Source organism: Microcaecilia unicolor, chromosome 6 (assembly GCF_901765095.1).
Source record: "Microcaecilia unicolor chromosome 6, aMicUni1.1, whole genome shotgun sequence".
NCBI lineage: Eukaryota > Metazoa > Chordata > Amphibia > Gymnophiona > Siphonopidae > Microcaecilia > Microcaecilia unicolor.
Genome location: NC_044036.1, coordinates 33,018,199 through 33,036,999, shown reverse-complemented (window position 1 = coordinate 33,036,999; position 18,801 = coordinate 33,018,199). Strand labels below are relative to the sequence as shown.

The window sequence follows — 18,801 nt, the reverse complement described above, 5'->3', positions numbered from 1 at the left end:
AAATGTAACAAAAATAAAATAGATAATATTGGAGATTCTACATGGAATGTTTCTACTATTGAAGATTCTACATGGAATGTTGCTGCTATTGGAGATTCTACATGGAATGTTGCTATTCCACTAGCAACATTCCATGTAGAAGGCTGCGCAGGCTTCTGTTTCTGTGAGTCTGACGTCAGACTCACAGAAACAGAAGCCTGCGCGGCCACATTGGTGATCTGCAAGGGCCGACTTCTACATGGAATGTTGCTAGTGGAATTGTAGAATCACAAATAGTAGCAACCGTGGAGGAGTGGCCTAGTGGTTAGGGTGGTGGACTTTGGTCCTGAGGAACTGAGTTCGATTCCCACTTCAGGCACAGGCAGCTCCTTGTGACTCTGGGCAAGTCACTTAACCCTCTATTGCCCCATGTAAGCCGCATTGAGCCTGCCATGAGTGGGAAAGCGCGGGGTACAAATGTAACAACAACAACAAAAAAAAATAAAGACAAGAAGATGATGACTTTTTTTTTAATTGGACTAAAAACAGTTTTTGATTAGCTTTCAAATGGAAAATCATCATCTTCAGATCAGAAATGAGAAAATGATCAAAATATATATGTGAAACATAAAAGCATTCCAATGACAGCCTTATAGGGGAAGGGAGAGAGAAACAGGGCAAGATGGATGGGTGATAAGAGGGTGACAACGCAGTATAATGTTATAGTTTATCTAACAGGAAGGTGACAGATTCCATAGGAGGAACCTGATGGCATCAAAAGCACCACAGAACCATCTGTGTGTAAGAGCTAAATCTAAGATATGGGAAAAAGTCAAACATACATTTTGGATATGCCTTTGTTTTTCTTACCTATCCAATTTTTCTGTTGATTTTTTTCCCTCTTTAGAAATTATAATAAATGAAATCCTTATCCAGACAATGCACCGTTTTCACAGCTGTGCAGACAAGCCAGTTTGCACTTCCTTTTTTCCATTAAAAAAAAAAAAAAAATTGGCCTGCATTGGCCTCATCTTTAATATCAGTCCTGAAGTGCAGAGGACAGCAGGAAAAACATAATGAGCCAGTGGTGTTCCTGGGGCGGAACGCCGCTGCGCACCCCTCCAGGTGCAGCACGACCCCCCTCCCGGGTGTAGCATCATCGTCCCCCCTGCCCCCCCCCCCGGTTCATTCTTACCTGCTGGGGTGCTGGGAGCAGCCGTGCGGCTGTTGGCTTCGACGGTTCCCTGCTCCCTCTGCCCCAGAACAGGAAGTAATAGCAGAGGGAGGAAGGAACCGGTGGAGCCGACAGTCACACGGCTGCTCCCTGCACCCCTTTGCAGCGTGCACCAAGGGCGGACCGACCCCACTGCCCTGCCCTTGGTACACCGCTGAAATGGACGATTGAATCAAACGAGTCTGTTGCATCAAGCAAGTATTTTGAAGCACTTTACACGCGCTGAGGCCTTCTTTTCCAGCTCACTCACATGTGTAGCGTCTCTTAGGCTGCGAATGAATTGTTACTTTCCTTCAGTTAGTTGTATATATTGGATCACATCACTTGACTTAAGTTCAATGATTTCATAGGTGCCACCCATTTATAAAGCTGACCCCTGACACAGCCACATTGCCGAAACACAGCCCGTGTCAGGTCCTCTTAGAAAATTAGTTCCTCCACACCAATTCATTGTACCTTTTTCCCGCTGTGCTCTGTTCACTGTACTTTTGATTCTGTTTCTCCTGCTGCCTAGCTTTCTGCAGAGGGGCATTAAAAAAAAAAAAAAAAAGTCTGACCCACCTCATTTAGGTGGCCAAATTTTGCCTGTCTAAATTTAGATGCCTAAGGTTTCAGCTGGAAGCATTTCCTAATCTAGATGGAAATATTTGGGCCTTGAGATTTATGCCACCTATCATTTTCTACCTAAACTTTTGCTAGTACTGTAAATCAGCATAATCCTGCCTCCCCTTGAACGATCCTTGCAAGGGTCAAAAATTTACATCAGGCGTGGATGTTCAAAAACACCATCCTGGAAGCCCAGGCCAAATATATTCCGCGTATTAAAAAAGGAGGACGGAAGACCAAGCGACAGCTGGCATGGTTAAAAAGTGAGGTGAAGGAAGCTATTAGAGCTAGAAGAAAATCCTTCAGAAAATGAAAGAAGGAACCGACTGAAAATAATAAGAAACAGCATAAGGAACGTCAAGTCAAATGCAAAGCGCTGATAAGGAAGGCTAAGAGGGACTTCGAAAAAAAGATTGAGTTGGAGGCAAAAACACAGTAAAAAATTTTTTTAGGTATATTAAAAGCAGCAAGCCGACAAAAGAATTAGTTGGACCGCTAGATAACCGAGGAGTAAAAGGGGCAATCAGGGAAGACAAAGCCGTAGCGGAGAGATTAAATTAATTCTTTGCTTTGGTCTTCACCGAGGAAGATTTGGGTGGGATACTGGTGCCGGAAATGGTATTCGAAGCTGACGAGTCGGAGAAACTTAATGAATTCTCTGTAAACCTGGAGGATGTAATGGGGCAGCTCTACAAACTGAAGAGTAGCAAATCTCCTGGACCGGAATGGTATTCATCCCAGAGTACTGATAGAATTGAAAAATGAGCTTGTGGAGCTATTGTTAGTAATATATAATTTATCCTTAAGATCGAGTGTGGTACCGGAAGATTGGAGGGTGGCCAATGTAACGCCGATTTTTTTAAAAGGTTCCAGAGGAGATCCAGGAAATTATAGACCGGTGAGTCTGACGTCGGTGTCAGGCAAAATGGTAGAGACTATTATTAAGAACAAAATTACAGAGCATATTATTAAGAACAAAATTACAGAGCATATTCAAAAGCATGGATTAATGAGACAAAGTCAACATGGATTTAGTGAAGGGAAATCTTGCCTCACCAGTCTACTACATTTCTTTGAAGGGGTGAACAAACATGTGGATAAAGGTGAACCGGTTGATATTGTGTATCTGGACTTTCAGAAGGCGTTTGACAAAGTACCTCAAGAAAGACTCCAGAGGAAATTGGAAAGTCATGGGATAGGAGGTAGTGTTCTATTGTGGATTAAAAACTGGTTAAAAGATAGAAAACAGAGAGTAGGGTTAAATGGTCAGTATTCTCAATGGAGAAGGGTAGTTAGTGGGGTTCCCCAGGGGTCTGTGCTGGGACAGCTGCTTTTTTAAACATATTTATAAATGACCTAGAGATGGGAGTAACTAGAGAGGTAATTAAATTTGCTGATGACGCAAAGTTATTCAAAGTCATTAAATCACGGGAGGATTGTGAAAAATTACAAGAGGAATTTACGAGACTGGTTGTCTAAATGGCAGATGACATTTAATGTGAGCAAGTGCAAAGTGATGCATGTGGGAAAGAGGAACCTGAATTATAGCTATGTCATTCAAGGTTCCACATTAGCAGTCACAGACCAAGAAAGGGATCTAGGTGTCGATGTTGATGATACGTTGAAACCTTCTGCTCAGTGTGCTGCTGTGGCTAAGAAAGCAAATAGAATGTTAGGTATTATTAGGAAAGAATGGAAAACAAAATTGAGGATGTTATAATGGCTTTGTATCGCTCCATGGTGCGACTGCACCGCGAATATTGTGTTCAATTCTGGTCGCCGCATCTCAAAAAAGATATAGTAGAATTAGAAAAGGTGCAGAGAAGGACGATGAAAATGATAAAGGGGATGGGATAACTTCCCTATGAGGAAAGGCTAAAGTGGCTAGGGCTCTTCAGCTTGGATAAAAGGCAGCTGAGGGGAGATATGATAGAGGTCTATAAAATAATGAGTGGAGTTGAACGGGTTGATGTGAAGCATCTGTTTACACTTTCCAAAAATACTAGGATTAGGGGGCATGCGATGAAGCTACAATGTAGTAGGATTAGGGGGTATGCGATGAAGCTACAATGTAGTAAATTTAAAACAAATCAGAGAAAATGTTTCTTCACTCAATGTATAATTAAACTCTGGAATTCGTTGCCAGAGAATGTGGTAAAGGCGGTTAGCTTAGCGGAGTTTTTTATAAGTACATAAGTACATAAGTAGTGCCATACTGGGAAAGACCAAAGGTCCATCTAGCCCAGCATCCTGTCACCGACAGTGGCCAATCCAGGTCAAGGGCACCTGGCACGCTCCCCAAACGTAAAAACATTCCAGACAAGTTATACCTAAAAATGCGGAATTTTTCCAAGTCCATTTAATAGGAAAAGTCCGTAGACCATTATTAAATGGACTTGGGGCAAATCCACTATTTCTGGGATAAGTAGTATAAAATGTTTTGTACTTTTGGGGGATCTTGCCAGGTATTTGTGACCTGGATTGGCCACTGTTTGAAACAGGATGCTGGGCTTGATGGACCTTTGGTCTTTCCCAGTATGGCAAGAACCGACCAGCCTCACTGTGAAGTTTCTGTTGGAGCTGGGAGAAAGTCACCATACCATTTCTGTTTAATAGGCATGGGAACCTGGGATACACAACCTTATAAAGTCTTTCCCGGGGGAGAAATAGTGTCTGTTCTAGGTCTCAGGAGCGAGGGGGAGATTGAATTTTAGGGCAACAAGGAAGCCAGTACATACTCCAAATGTTCTCTTATTCAAGACTGGATGGGGGGGGGGGGGGGGGGGGGGGTGATGATGTTAGTTGGGTGTTTGTGGTAGGGGATAGAAGATGGTCTAGGAGCACAGACTAATAGCCTAGATTAAGGACTGTGTGTTGGCTTGTCTAGATTGATGACTGATTTTTATCTTTGCCTTAAGTTCACACAATATCTACCTGCTTTATAGGTTCTTAAATGTAAGTGGCTTCTGAAAACAGGTCCTTAGTCCTAATTTTCAAATGTGCCAGTTTAGGTCTCTCAAAGAGTCTGATCTACATTACTAAAGCTTGTTTTCCATTCAGTAAACTAAGTGCCTGGACCTTTGGAGATACACCACATGGGGATAATTTTATATAACATTTTCTTTGTGTAAAGCAGTGGCTTTTACATCCACAGATTTGGCCACTCACTTTTATAAGTATACATAATAAGATTTCATGTACTTATATGTACACTGCATGGGGACAGAGTTTTGGGCAGAACAAAGGTGGGGTTGTATTGTACATGTGTAAATGTGCTCATGCATAGAAAACACTCACGTAGTTGTATCTTCAGAATAGGTATAAATTTATGCATGATAGATTTTGCACTGTTGGAGATAGCTCTGTGCACCTATTTTATAAGGGCACATAGGCACTTTTGATATATTTTGGGAGATGGGTGCTTTTTATTTCAAACCTTGACATATAGGCATTCCGTTATGAAATTATCCCCATAGTGTGTGCAAAGAACTCTTCCCCCTCCCCCCTCCATTTGCGTAACTGGCTATCTGCCAATATTCAGTGGGTTAACCAGCTATCCCCCACTGAATATCCCTGATTAGTGGCTAGCAGATGGCCAGTTATATTGGCCGATATAATAGGCTCTCCGCTAATTTTTAAATCTGGTTTAGCAGCCATATTTAGCCGTGTGAAAGTGTGGGACATCTTTGGCCGGTTTAAAGATAACTGGTTAAGTCTGAATATCGACTTAGCCGGTTATCTTTAAACCATCCAAAAATAAACCGGATATTCAATGCCGGTCACTGGAAACTGCCTGCCATTGAATATCCGGGTTCAGTGCCGACCGGGGAGAGTTAGCCGGTCTAACTCCCACAGTCTGAATATCGGCCCCTCTGTTTCTAACCACACCCCTTCTATCCTGAGAAACATAGTGAACTCGATTCAGTAAATGGCACCCAAAATTAGGTGCTGTTGAGATTCGTACTTAACACCAATTATATAAAGGTCGCATATCACTAAGCAACTTTTATAGAATGGCGTTTAACGTGGATTTATGCACCCAACTTTGGGAACAAGGCCATACGCCTGCTGAAACCTGGTGTAAATCCTTGTGCCTGACTGGTGGTAGTTGGGCGTTTAATTCCAAGTATTCTATATCATTGTGCGCCTAATTTCTAGGAATGTCCCTCCCGTAGCCACTTCCCCTTTTGAGTTGCACGCTATGAAATTTAGGCACACGTTATAGAATGGGGTATAGGGCAGGTGCAAGCATAAACTCCTAATTATGGCCAATTAAGTGCCAAATAACACCAATTAACATCAGTAATTGGTGGTTAGCACCTAATTGACTAATTAGCTTGCATGTGCTTCTGGGATCTGCTCCCAGTTGACCTATATAGAATCTTGGGGAATGTGTGCAAGAAATAACACCTATGACATGTTCAAAATATGCTCTGAAACCAACGTCTTTTATTTTTCATTCAGGATTACTTTAGATTTTAGCAAAATTATACTCCATGGCTTTTATGTGTTTTGCTTTATTAACTTGTAAATCAGTTTATTAAAATATATTGCATATAGGAAGTCATTTTAGAAGCATCTAGAAATTTAAATAAAGAACCAACAAACAAAAAAGCAGAGAGGGTTAAGAAATTTATTGGAACAATACCCGACGTGGCCACGTTTCACCCTCAGGTGATTTAGGAGGCTGCTGTGTAAGTTTCCATGCTTCCCCAGGAGGCAGAGATTTAAAGAAGGCATGTCCCAAATATAAACATGCACTTCACATTTTACAATGGAAAGACATATTGAGATTTTTTTTTAATCCACATCAGCTTTTTATATGTGCCCCAAGGCGCACAAGTGCCAGCTTTCAGCTAAGATCAGGGGTCTTAAAGGGGCAGGTGCTAAAGTCAACAGCATGTGCCTCTCCCTCCCTCCTTCATTTGGTGCCCAGGTTCAAACTAGCAGTGGCGTACCTAGGTTGGCTGCCACCCAGGGCGGGTTGCTGCTATGTCCCCCCCCCCCCCCCGACATATCATCCACGTCTCCCCCTGAAGCACATCATCCTTACCACCTGGGGGTGCACGGAGCAGTTGCATGGATGCCGGCTCTGCCAGTCGCCTAACCCAGAACAGGAAGTAACGTCGGAGGGGGAAGGGAACAGGCGGAGCCGACAGCAACAGCTGTACGTCTGTTCCATGCGCTCCCTTGCTGCTTGCACTCAGGGTGGACCACCCCCACTGCCCCACCCTTGATACTCGACTGCAAAATAGTACTTCAGATCCCCCCAGTTAGTCATGTGGTGGTATTGCTAGGGGTCAAGCTGTGAAATAAGGGTTTGTCCTGGGTTTTGTTTTGGGTTTTTTTTTTTTTTTTTTTACAGTTGTAGCAGTAGTGCCAGAAGGTTACTGCTAAGTTGCTAAGTGTTTGAGATGCCATTTTGATCCCAGATACTTGTCAGGGCAGGAACAACTGGGGCGTACTCCTCCCCCCCCCCCCCCCCCCCCCCCCCCCCACTAGACTCAAGTGAGAGGGAGATGGGTAAGGTCATGGGGGACTTCATCTCGCCAACAGTATAATATCTGGATTTCTGCAACTACGATCCCCTGATGTTCCTGGTAGCAGCAAACACAAAGGTCTCGAAAGGGGTAGGAGATGATCCCTTTTTCCAGTGTCTCCATTTCTAGAATCACTACTCTTGCAGGACGTACTGGCACATGGATGTGCAGCCCTGCATGTCCTCCTGGATATTTTACAAGAGACTCTGTTTGGCAGAGCCTTTTGTAAAACACAGGGGGAGACCGAGTATGTCCTGACTTGTATGTCTCAGTTCCAATCTCCACTTCCTATGTAAAATGGGTCTTTTATTTGTCTACCATGACCTAAAACTGGGTAATAAAATATCCAATGACAAATTGCATCTCTGTGTATTTCTTTTTCAGATGGGTATGTGTCAGTGGAGCATCTGACCTTCTGGGAAGGTTGAATTCAGAGCTGTGAATTCAAGTTGATCTCCGTCATATACATTTCCAACTGGTGAAAACAACACTGCACTTAAATGTTAATTAAAACTGGATTTGTGACTTGGCTATTTATACCGAGTTTGACTCGGCTTACATTGCAGTTAATATGTTCCTGCAGTGTGTATGGATTTTCTGTCACGTAACTGAAAATTTATAGAGCGTCTGACTATGAAATCCTGATTAGGAAGTTGACATTCTTCTCTTCTGGTACAGGGTACCAGCTTACACCAAATAACCTCTGACATTAATGTATAAATACAGACATAATAAATGAACCAACCGCTTTAACATTACTGTGAACCAAGAGAGGGTCGGAATTCTACAGCAACTCAACACCTGCACAAGAGAGACAATTCTTCCGCTTCTGATTCATAAATGGCCCATAATATCAAGCCAGTAAAACTCAGAATCGGAATAAGTTATTTAAGAGAAACAACTTTAAGCACTGTTTAGAACAGGAAGTGAAAATAAGTCCAGGTAATTTGCATAAAGTTTTGTACATCTGGAATTCTATTGGAGTATTGCATCTTTTAGCGAAAAATATGTATATTCAAATGCTAAGTTTACAGTTCCTAAACTCCTGAACATATATATTTTTCCCTTTCTGCTTCTTCTTTAGAAGCTATTCAATTTAATATTCTTAGATTTCTTAGTAAGTTCAAACATTAAGGTGGTGCAGGCTTGGGCTGTAGATTCATACCCTATATCTCCATTAATAGTCATTGTAACAGGACCATGTGAAGCAGTTGGGGGAAGGAAATACCATGTGATACTTTAGCTGGGTTTTTTTTTTTAAATGCATTATAAAGTGCATCTGGCATTTTTTAAATTAAAAATCCATTCTAGCCAATTGGAACTGAGATGCAGTGACATTTATTGCAAACCACTTAAAATGTACTTTAATGCAAAAAAAAAAAAAAAAAAAGTGAGAAGTTAATTGGTGTGTTATCCTCGTTTTCATATCGCACCAGAGAAGGGGAAGGTTTGTGTGTGTAAAGCATATTTATTTTTATTTTTTTCTCTTGCTCTCTTCAAATAGAATCACTGTCCTGTATCTCTGGAAAAAAAAAATGAAATGCCAAATTATGGTTTAATGTGGATTTCACGAAAGAAGAATATTTAGCAATTTACTTTGTAAAATGCGTTGAAAACCTAAGTTCTTTGTAGGCATTTTGCAAAAGAAAAAAGACAACTGTGATATCAATCCTAGGCCGGGCTAGGCAAACCACAATCCTCAAGGGCTGCAACTGAGTCAGGTTTTCAAGATTTCCTCAATGCGTATGCATGAGAATATCTACAGTAGAAGTACATGTAAATCAATCTCATGCATATTCATCATTAAAAAAATAATTGTACTGCATATAAATGTTTCAATATTGAGAAAAAAGGAAGGTAACATCTTTAACATTTTCTGTATGCTCTTAAAATAATAATAATAATAATAAAGATGTCAAATTTTGTCCACCTATTGTGTAAAAAAGCCTATGAGGGGCACTTTTTTGAGGGGGGGGGAGGGGGATATGACATTTAGGATTGAAATACTTTTTTCTTGACTCAGGGATCCTTTTACTAAGGTGTGCTGAAAAATGGCCTGCGGTAGTGTAGATGCGTGTTTTGGGCATAAGCATAATTATTTTTTAGCGCACCTACAAAAAAATGCCCTTTTTTTTCCGAAAATGGACGTGCGGCAAAATGAAAATTGCCACGCATCCGTTTTGGGTCTGAGTCCTTACCGCAAGCCATTGATGTATCGGTAAGGTCTCACACGGTAACCAGGCGGTAATGGTCTAGGCGTGTCACTTGACGCGCGCCAGAAAATAAATATTTTTCAGACACGCAGAGCGTACGCGTGTCAAAATTGAAATTACCGCAAGGACCACACAGTAACCGGGTGGTAACTCCAATTTGGCGCATGCTGGGTATACGTAGATGCTTGTGTGGCTTAGTAAAACGGCCATCTGAAACTAAGCATGACCAAGACTGAGCTTCTTATCTTTCCCCCTAAACCAACCTCTCCTCCTCCCCCATTCTCTATTTCTGTGGGTAACACTCTCATTTTTCCTGTCTCATAACCTTGGGGTCATATTCGACTCCTCCCTCTCCTTTTCTGCACATATGCAGCAGACTGCTAAAACCTGTCGTTTCTTTCTCTATAATATCACCAAAATTCACCCTTTCCTTTCTGAGCACACTACCAGAACCCTCATCCACACTCTTATCACCTCTCGCTTAGACTATTGCAACTTGCTTCTCACAGGTCTCCCACTTAGCCATCTCTCTCCTCTTCAATCTGTTCAAAATTCTGCTGCACGACTAATATTCCACCAGTGTCGTTATGCTCATATTAGCCCTCTCCTCAAGTCACTTCACTGGCTTCCTATCCGTTTCCGCATACAGTTCAAACTCTCTTATTGACCTGTAAGTGCATTCACTCTGCAGCTCCTCAGTACCTCTCCACTCTCATCTCTCCCTACACTCCTCCCCGGGAACTCCGTTCACTGGGTAAATCTCTCTTATCTGCACCCTTCTCCTCCACTGCTAACTCCAGACTCCATTCCTTTTATCTTGCTGCACCATATGCCTGGAATAGACTTCCTGAGCCGGTATGTCAAGCTCCATCTCTGGCTGTCTTCAAATCTAAGCTAAAAGCCCACCTTTTTGATGCTGCTTTTAACTCCTAACCCTTAGTCACTTGTTCAGAACCCTTATTTCATCATCCTCACTTTAATATTCCCTTATCTCTTGTTTGTCCTGATTAGATTGTAAGGTCTGTCGAGCAGGGACTCTCTCTTCATGTTCAAGTGTATGGCGCTGCGTACATCTAGTAGCACCTTAGAAATAAGTAGCAGTAGCAGCCGCCATATCAGGATTTACACCTGCTCCAAGGGACATCTAAGTTAGAGATAGTTGCTTGTTTTATACAATACTTCACTGAAGGGATGACGGGCATCTCCCCTTTAATCCCCCACTGTTTATTCCCCCCCTCCCCATCCTACCTTGGAAAGTGGTGATCCTGTCGATGTGTTATCCAAGTATAGTTATGAAATGGATGCTCCCGCTGCATGTCATTGGCTCATACGTGTCCATTCCTCTGTGTATTTTTGAACAGGCTCTATGTTAGAAGCCGACCGAGTTTGGCACCAAAACCAACCTGAAATTTGGATTCTAGCTTCAGCCAAAAATGTCAGGGTAGTTTTGGCTGAGACCAAAGCTCTTCCACCCCTTACTGCTGTCACCATTGCACACAGCCTCCCTTCCCCCTCCCCCCCCCCCGCTGCCATATTTGTAACCATACACAACCTACTTTTGTATCTAGTAGATGGACACTCATCATTGGACACGTGCAACTATATAAAATGCTTCCATAGTTCTTAGAACAGAAGTGTAGCAGCATCAACATAGTGGCTCAGACTGAAGGCCCATCAAGCTCAGTATCCTCTAACAGTGGCCAATCCAGGTCACAAAAACCTAGCGAGATTCTAATGGAGTAAAACAGACTTTTTGCTGCTTATCCCAGGAATAAGCTGTGGATTTTCCTAAGTCCATCTTAATAATGGCTTATGGTCTTTTCTTCTAAGACGTTATCCAAACCATTTAAAAATCTTGCTAAGCTAACTGCTTTTACCACAATCTCTGGCAATGAATTTGAGTTTACACATTGAGTGAAGAAATATTTTCTCTGGTTTGTTTTAAATTTACTCTTTAGTAGCTTTATTGTGTGCCCCCTAGTCCTAGTATTTTTGGAAAGAATAAACAAGTGATTCACATTTACCCATTCCACTCCACTCTATTTTATAGACCACTATCATATTTCCACTCAGCTGTCTGTTCTCCAAGTTAAAGAGCCCCTCGCTGCTTTAGCTTTTCCTCAGAGGGAAGTTGACCCATCCCCTTTACGATTCATCGCCCTTCTCGGTACCTTTTCTAATTTCGATATATGTTTGTGCTTAATTAGTTCCTACTAGTAAAAAAGGCCCGTTTCTGTTTTAAAGGAAATGGGCGCTAGCAAGGTTTTCCTGGGAGTGTGTATGTTTGAGTGAGTGTGTGTGAGAGAGAGTGAATGTGTGTGTGTGTGACAGAGAGAGAGAGACTGGGTGTGAGTGTATGTGTAAGAATGAGAGTATGTGCCAGGGTCCACCCTCCCTCCTAGTTCCAGGGTCATCATCCCCCCCCCCCGGTCTGTCTCCCAGTTGCAGGGTCCCCCCCATGCCTCCCAGTTGCAGGGGCTTCCCTTTTTCCCAGTTGCAGGGTCCCCTCCCTCCCTCCCTGTTTCCCTGTTGCAGGTCCTCCCTGTTTCCCCCGCCCATCCCTTCCCCCCCTCCCAGTTGCAGGGTCTGTCGGTCTCCCCCCTCCTTGTGTTCTTGATGTTTTAAGGCACTGTCTATCAACAATTTGAAAACGACAATGTGCAGAAGCAGCTCCTAGGTTTGCTTGTTTTTGAGTGTATGCCAATGAGGGCTGCGTAGGGGACTGGAAACAGAGATTAACTAATGGGCTTCCTTGCGTACCGTAGACTCGCTGTGCTCTCTTCCACTCCTGTCTATTAGACATCGTGAAGCATCTCCTATGTTTGCTTTGTTGTGAGTGAACGGGCGGGCATGACTGATGCGCTGGAGTGGGACCCGCTGCCGTTGGTCTTTCCCTCCCCCCTTCTTCTGAGTGGACTCCGATCGCCGCTGTGATCCCTCGCCCACCTCCTCCACATGGCGTAGCCTCTCGCTGCCCTCCCTCTTCGAGGCGACCAGTGTGAGTTGCTGCCGCTACCCAAGAGCTTAAAGAGGAATTTGCAGGTAGGACGGAGGCGTTGAGAACGTGGGAGATGCTGAACTGCGGGTGGAAGAAGGGGAGAGGAGGGAAAGATGTCAGATCGCAGACAGGAGGAGAGGTAAGGGACCAGGAGAGTGGAATAGAGGGGGTAGATGCCTGGCAGTGTGGGGTTGATTATAAGAATGGTGCTCGGTGTGTGAGGGCAGCCACTGTGTGTGACTTGATAACCTGGAGAGCTTCGGGAGGTTGGCATCCAGTCTGCTGCGATTCCTAGGCAGGGGGAGGAGTAGGGAAACCCGCTCTGCGTGTTTCCCTATTCCTTCCCCTACGTGGGTCGCTGTTTGCTGCTGCCTACTCCTCCCCCTGGCTGTTACTCCTCCCCCTACCTGGGGCGTTGTTTGCTGCTAACGTCACTTTGATCTACTCCATGAAGCAGATCACCTCCAGCGGAAGCCACGGTCCCAGGCAGCCTCAGAACGTTGGAGGTGAGAATTATTATATAGGATGTTTGTGCAAGGCACAGATTAAGGGAATCTGACAGCCCAGATATCACACATAAAGGAAAAGGAGTGGAGCTGGCTGCAGAAAGATGATCTTCTGTCATAGAGGGTAAACTGAATTATAATACAAAGAGGCATATTTTCAAAGCACTTAGCCTTCCAAAGTTCCATAGAAACCTTGCCCCCTCTCATCACCCAGTGTCTCTCACCTTGCCCCTTCCCTCCATCCATTATTTCTTCCTTGCCTCCTCTCTTCCATCCAGCATCTCTCATGCAGCCACTGCTGCTTCTCTCAGCAAGTAGTAGCGGTGGCCAAATGAAGAAGTAAAAGGTGTGGGGCCGCAGTGCTCGATCTTGCACTGTCGCCTCTGCCGATCACCTTCCCCGCTGACGTTAACTTTCTCATTTAGATTGTAAGCTGTTTTGAGCTTCATGTTCAATTGTGAAGCGCTGCGTACAACTGGTAGCGCTATAGAAATGATTTATAGTAGTAGTAGAAGCCTGCCCTTGCAGATCAGCAACACGGCCGCGCAGGCTTCTGTTTCTGTGAGTCTGACATCCTGCACGTACGTGCAGGACGTCAGACTCACAGAAACAGAAGCCTGCGCGGCCGTGTTGCTGATCTGCAAGGGCAGGCTTCTACATGGAATGCTGCTAGCGGAATAGCAACATTAACATTCCATCTAGAATCTCCAATAGTAGCAACATTCCATTTAGAATCATTCCTATGTGTCCTTCTACCCTTATCGGTCCTGTCAATCAGTCCTGATTTAGATTGTAAGCTCTTTTGAGCTTCATGTTCAATTGTGAAGCGCTGCGTACAACTGGTAGCGCTATAGAAATGATTTGTTGTAGTAGTAGTAGTAGTAGTGTTCCAGGCAGAGGAAAGGCAGAGCCGACAGCATATGTCCTAGCCCTGCAGCCCCATGGCTGCTACTCCTTGTTTTGCTCGCTGCTGCTTATTGGGAAAAGCAGCTGTGGCCACGGGAATGAGGGGGAGGATGAGTGGGGAAGGGAATAAAAGGTGCTGCTACCAAAAAAAAATAAAAAAAAAAAGCCCTGCTTACGTGAAGCTTTTAAAGCAAATTACAATAAGTGAACTATAATGAAAATATTAAACACTAATAGGTAATACAAGGCAATGTTCTGTGTTGGATTAGGAACTGGTTAAAGGATAGAAAAGAGATCAAGGTTAAAGGCACATTTTTTCCAAAGGAGGAAAGTGAACCTGCTCGCAAATGATCCAGAAAATGGGAACAATGTGCAGGATGATCAGATTTGCAGATGACACACATTTATTCAAATTTATGAAATCATATGCATACTGTGAGAAACTGTAGGAGGACCTTAAAAGAATGGAAGATGGAGCAGTCTGCAACTAAGAAAATGTGGCCTAGTGGTTAGGGTGGTGGACTTTGGTCCTGGGGAACTGAGGAACTGAGTTCAATTCCCATTTCAGGCACAGGCAGCTCCTTGTGACTCTGGGCGAGTCACTTAACCCTCCATTGCCCCATGTAAGCCGCATTGAGCCTGCCATGAGTGGGAAAGCGCGGGGTACAAATGTAACAAAAAATATATATATTTCCCATTGTTTTAGGTGCCACAGGAGTGGCCTAGTGGGTAGAGCACTGGTCTTGCAATCCAGAGGTGGCCAGTTCAAATCCCTCTGTTGCTCCTTGTGATCTTGGCCAAGTCACTTAAGCCTCCATTGCCTCAGGTACAAAACTTAGATTGTGAGCCCTCCTGGGACAGAGAAATATCCAGTGTACCTGAATGTAACTCACCTTGAGCTACTACTGAAAAAGGTGTGAGCAAAATCTAAATAAATAAACTTCCAAACACATGTGGATAAGCTGTTTATACATCTTATGAACTCCAGACTGAAGCTCTCTTTGGAACAACGCAAGTACAACACCGAGCATTTGCAGTAAATTCGAGACAGATCATGCTCCACATGCCCTGGCTTAGGAGTGAGGTTCATTCATATCGGGGTATGGGCAAAACCATCCCACTTGGAGAAATTGCCCCAGGTATTAAGTGCCAGTTGCCAGTCATGGCCCCCAACATTGAATAGCATCATTTCTGAATAATGGGAGTGCTCCTGGACTGAAAAGTAGGGGAGTGCAGCTGCAAAATGTTCATGTGTATGTAATTTTGTGTCCACAATGTACATTAAAACCTATTTAGTGCATGTTAACTTGATTTCAATGCTCTGTAAATTGTTTCAGTGTGTATTCATTTTTTTACCATGCGCTAAATGAAACAAATGACAGAACATCCCTACTTGAAGGGCACTGCCACTACTAGGTTAAATATTGTTCAGTTTACATTTTTTGTTTTCTAGCGAATAGTGGACAGCTGGAAATCAGCATGCTCAGATGGTTTGGAGCTCTTAAATATGCTTCCAACTAATAGATGCAGAATGGGACAAATGGCTAGGATTACTACTGTGTCACCACTGTTATTTTGTCACCTGATCTATTTTATGCCATGGGATGAAGTTAGTAATAATGGGGAAAATTCTCAAATCATTGCCCAGAGGTAGGCATCAGACTGATGTGCACTAAAGCATGGGTTCTATTATGGGAGTTATGTGTGCAACTGTCATTATAGAATAGTGTATGTTCCTGACCCACATGTGACCTTCCTAGGTTCATGCCCCTCATGATGTTGTGCACCTGATCGGTATTCTGTAGCTGCCAAATATGGCCAATTAGCATCTAATCTATTAAATTACACATGCAACTAACCTTATTCAATAAGCTGCATGCACAAATTTTCATGCTAGTGGAAATTTCAGCATGGAACTTTCTAGACTTACGGGGAAGATGCATTAATGATAGCAGATCAGGGCTGCCATAACCATTGGACCAGGTGTGCTCTGGCCCAGAGTGCTGGCAATTAAGGGCATCAACATACTCAGCTTCTGACATCACCGATTTGCCTGTTAAGCTTTTTCTCTCTCCCCCTCCTCCCCCCTCCCCCAGCTCTGGTCTGGTCTCTCCTCTTCTCTCATCTCCTTAAGGGTTTATGCTGTGGGCCTGCTAGTGCTCCCTTACCTCTCTCACTCACCCAGTCCTGTAAAGTTTACACTGGTCGCCAGTGGCAGCAGCAGCAGCATGATGGGCTGCCTTTGGCTAGACCCCAGGTCTTCCCTCTGCCCTGTCTCCTCTTGTAGAATTATGAGCACAGTCATGCACTATGGAATGGGTTAAAAGGCCAGAGATTGACAAGCCTGCAAGACTCTGGAATTTATGGTCTATGATACCCTTACGGGCAAGGCAGGCCTTGGGAAATAAACTAGAGTAAACAAAAGGTCTACACAGGTTTAGGAAAGCTGATGTTGGGAACCAGATAATACTGTGAGAAACATGATTTGCAGAGAAAAAGCCATGTAAATCATTGTCTGAAACAAACGATAAAAGCAGCAGTTTCAGAACTGTATTTCAAAGATGCAGACGGTGAATATCTCTTTAGGTAACTGTACTGATCTCTCATGAGAAACTATTAATTGTATTTGAACTTGGTAAATAAATAAAACTATACTTTCTCATATGTATGTGGCCTTGGTTTCTTTTATCCTCCCAAATTGTGGATGGCTGGTGAGTACTAATTTGGGGAGGTGGTAAAAAGACTAGTAATTTAAAACACTCTGAAGCAATTTCCTGTTGTCAGCACATAGCAGAGGGAAGATCTAGGGGCAGGGTGGCTGAATTCAGCCTGTCATGCTGCTGCCACCACAGCTGCCTAACAAGCTTGACATGACTGCAGGGGTGTGAGAGTGGTGAGGGAGCAGTGCTGGACCTGTGGGAAGGGGGAAAAGACACTGGATAGGGAGCAGAGATGCCAGATCCAAGGGGGGTGGGGAAGAGATGTGGCACCAGAAGTGATGCGATGGGGCTCCAGTAAAGCAAATTGGCTCAGGGTGCCACTATCCCTTGAGCCAGCCCTGAGCAAACATTAGTCTTTCTAGCTGAAAATGCTTTGTACTGATGCTCCATGATAAACTTGATCCTGTGAAAGTAAGGACTGTACCACAACTTTGTTTTATACAGCTAGCAATGCTCAAGGTGCGCAGATCCCCCATGGTTCAGACCTAGCTGTAGCTTATCTATAAACACAACCAACCTTTTTTGGCTTTGAGTTTATTAAAGTGCAAATGTCACCCATGACAGCTATGATCACACATAAGGTTACACAGAGTGCACTGAAGGTAAAAATGATCCTATGCAAAATTAACAGGTACAGAGACCAGAACAAACTGAGCTTCTGGAAGACAGAAAAAAAAAAGTGTTCACGACATGCAGATTTGAATATATACAATCCCTTCATGCTCAGACAAAACTGAATGCTCATTAAAAGTCAAAACTAGTGTGAAATTGTCATAAACATGTAAACAGTACTTTAACAATGTTCTTTGGGAGTAGGACTATATGTATATTTTAATACTTGTAGGATCAAATTTAAGTATCATTGGAAAAAGAGCTAAAAGGGGGGGGGTGGGGGGGAACACACTTGTAAGTCTGGTGTACACAATTTTGAAATGGTGCAATTTCTGGAAGCAAAATAAAACAGTAGCGGAAAGCTTTGCCCGTTTTCCTTTCTCAAGTGTAGTTGTGAGCTTTTGTCCTCCAGCCGCTGCAGGACCTTAAAAGCTTTCAGTAAGATAATGGACTGTTCTAAACTGTGTACTACAGACCTATTTTCAGGTTTGAGCACTTTATTCATGGTGCAGTCAATGACATTTTACACAGCTGTTACATTGTTCTGCATATTTACATGGAACCTGATACATAAATAATAATAGTCAATGCAACTAAGTGGAGCAGTGGCCAAGTGGTTAGAGCACCAGACTTGTAATCCAGAGGTGGTCAGTTCAAATCCCACTGGTACACATCCTGCAGTTCTAGAGACAGTGAAGTTTTTAATCCTACAGGTGTCCCCCAGGATACTGCTCTTTCCTTCACCTAAATAAGGCCGTAGCATTATAAGCAATGGTGTTCCTGACCCAAAGAACTCATATAACATTTCCTAATGCTACTAACCTACAGAGGTTTCCCTGGCCTTGGTGACCTTCAGTTTGATTTGTTGGTTTTTTTTTTTTTTACCTCTTTCAACAGCTTCAGTTTCCACAATGTACTGCCAAACCTCTTGTGAGAGGTGCTACTTCTCTCTGAGGTCCTTTTACTAAGGTGCGCAGAAAAATGGCCTGCAGTAGTGTAGACGCTTGTTTTGGGTGCGCACAGAATTATTTTTTACCGCACCTACAAAAAAAATGCCTTCCTTTTAAAATTTTTGCCAAAAACAGACGTGCGGCAAAATGAAAATTGCTGCACGTCTATTTTGGGTCTGAGACCTTACCGCAAGCCATTGACCTAGCGGTAAGGTCTCACATGGTAACCGGGTGGTAATGGTCTACATGCATCAAATGCCACTTGACACGTGCAGCTGCCGTGCGCCAGAAAATACAAAATATTTTTCAGACGAGCATAGCGGATGAACACCAAAATTGAAATTACCACAAGGGCTATGCGGTAACCGGGCGGCAACTCCAATTTGGTACACATTGGGCTAGGGGCATAGCTACTATGGGGCTACGGGGGCCTGGACCCCCCTGCCGATGACCCTCTCAACCCTTCCTCTTGCCACCAACCCGCCGTCGCCGTCTGCTACCTTTGCTGGCGGGGGACCCCAAACCCCACCAGCCGAA

At 43.6% G+C, this 18,801-nt stretch overlaps 1 protein-coding gene across 1 annotated transcript in view; it reads left to right on the top strand.

Moving 5' to 3' along the window:
- FYB2 (FYN binding protein 2) overlaps positions 1-9,004 on the top strand; it is a 102,228-nt gene extending 93,224 nt beyond the window's left edge. The window contains exon 24 of the mRNA XM_030205638.1: positions 7,744-9,004. Within this exon, the coding sequence (XP_030061498.1) occupies positions 7,744-7,787 (44 nt within the window). The 3' untranslated portion in view covers positions 7,788-9,004. The remainder of the gene's footprint in view (positions 1-7,743) is intronic.
- The last annotated feature ends 9,797 nt before the right edge of the window (positions 9,005-18,801 follow it).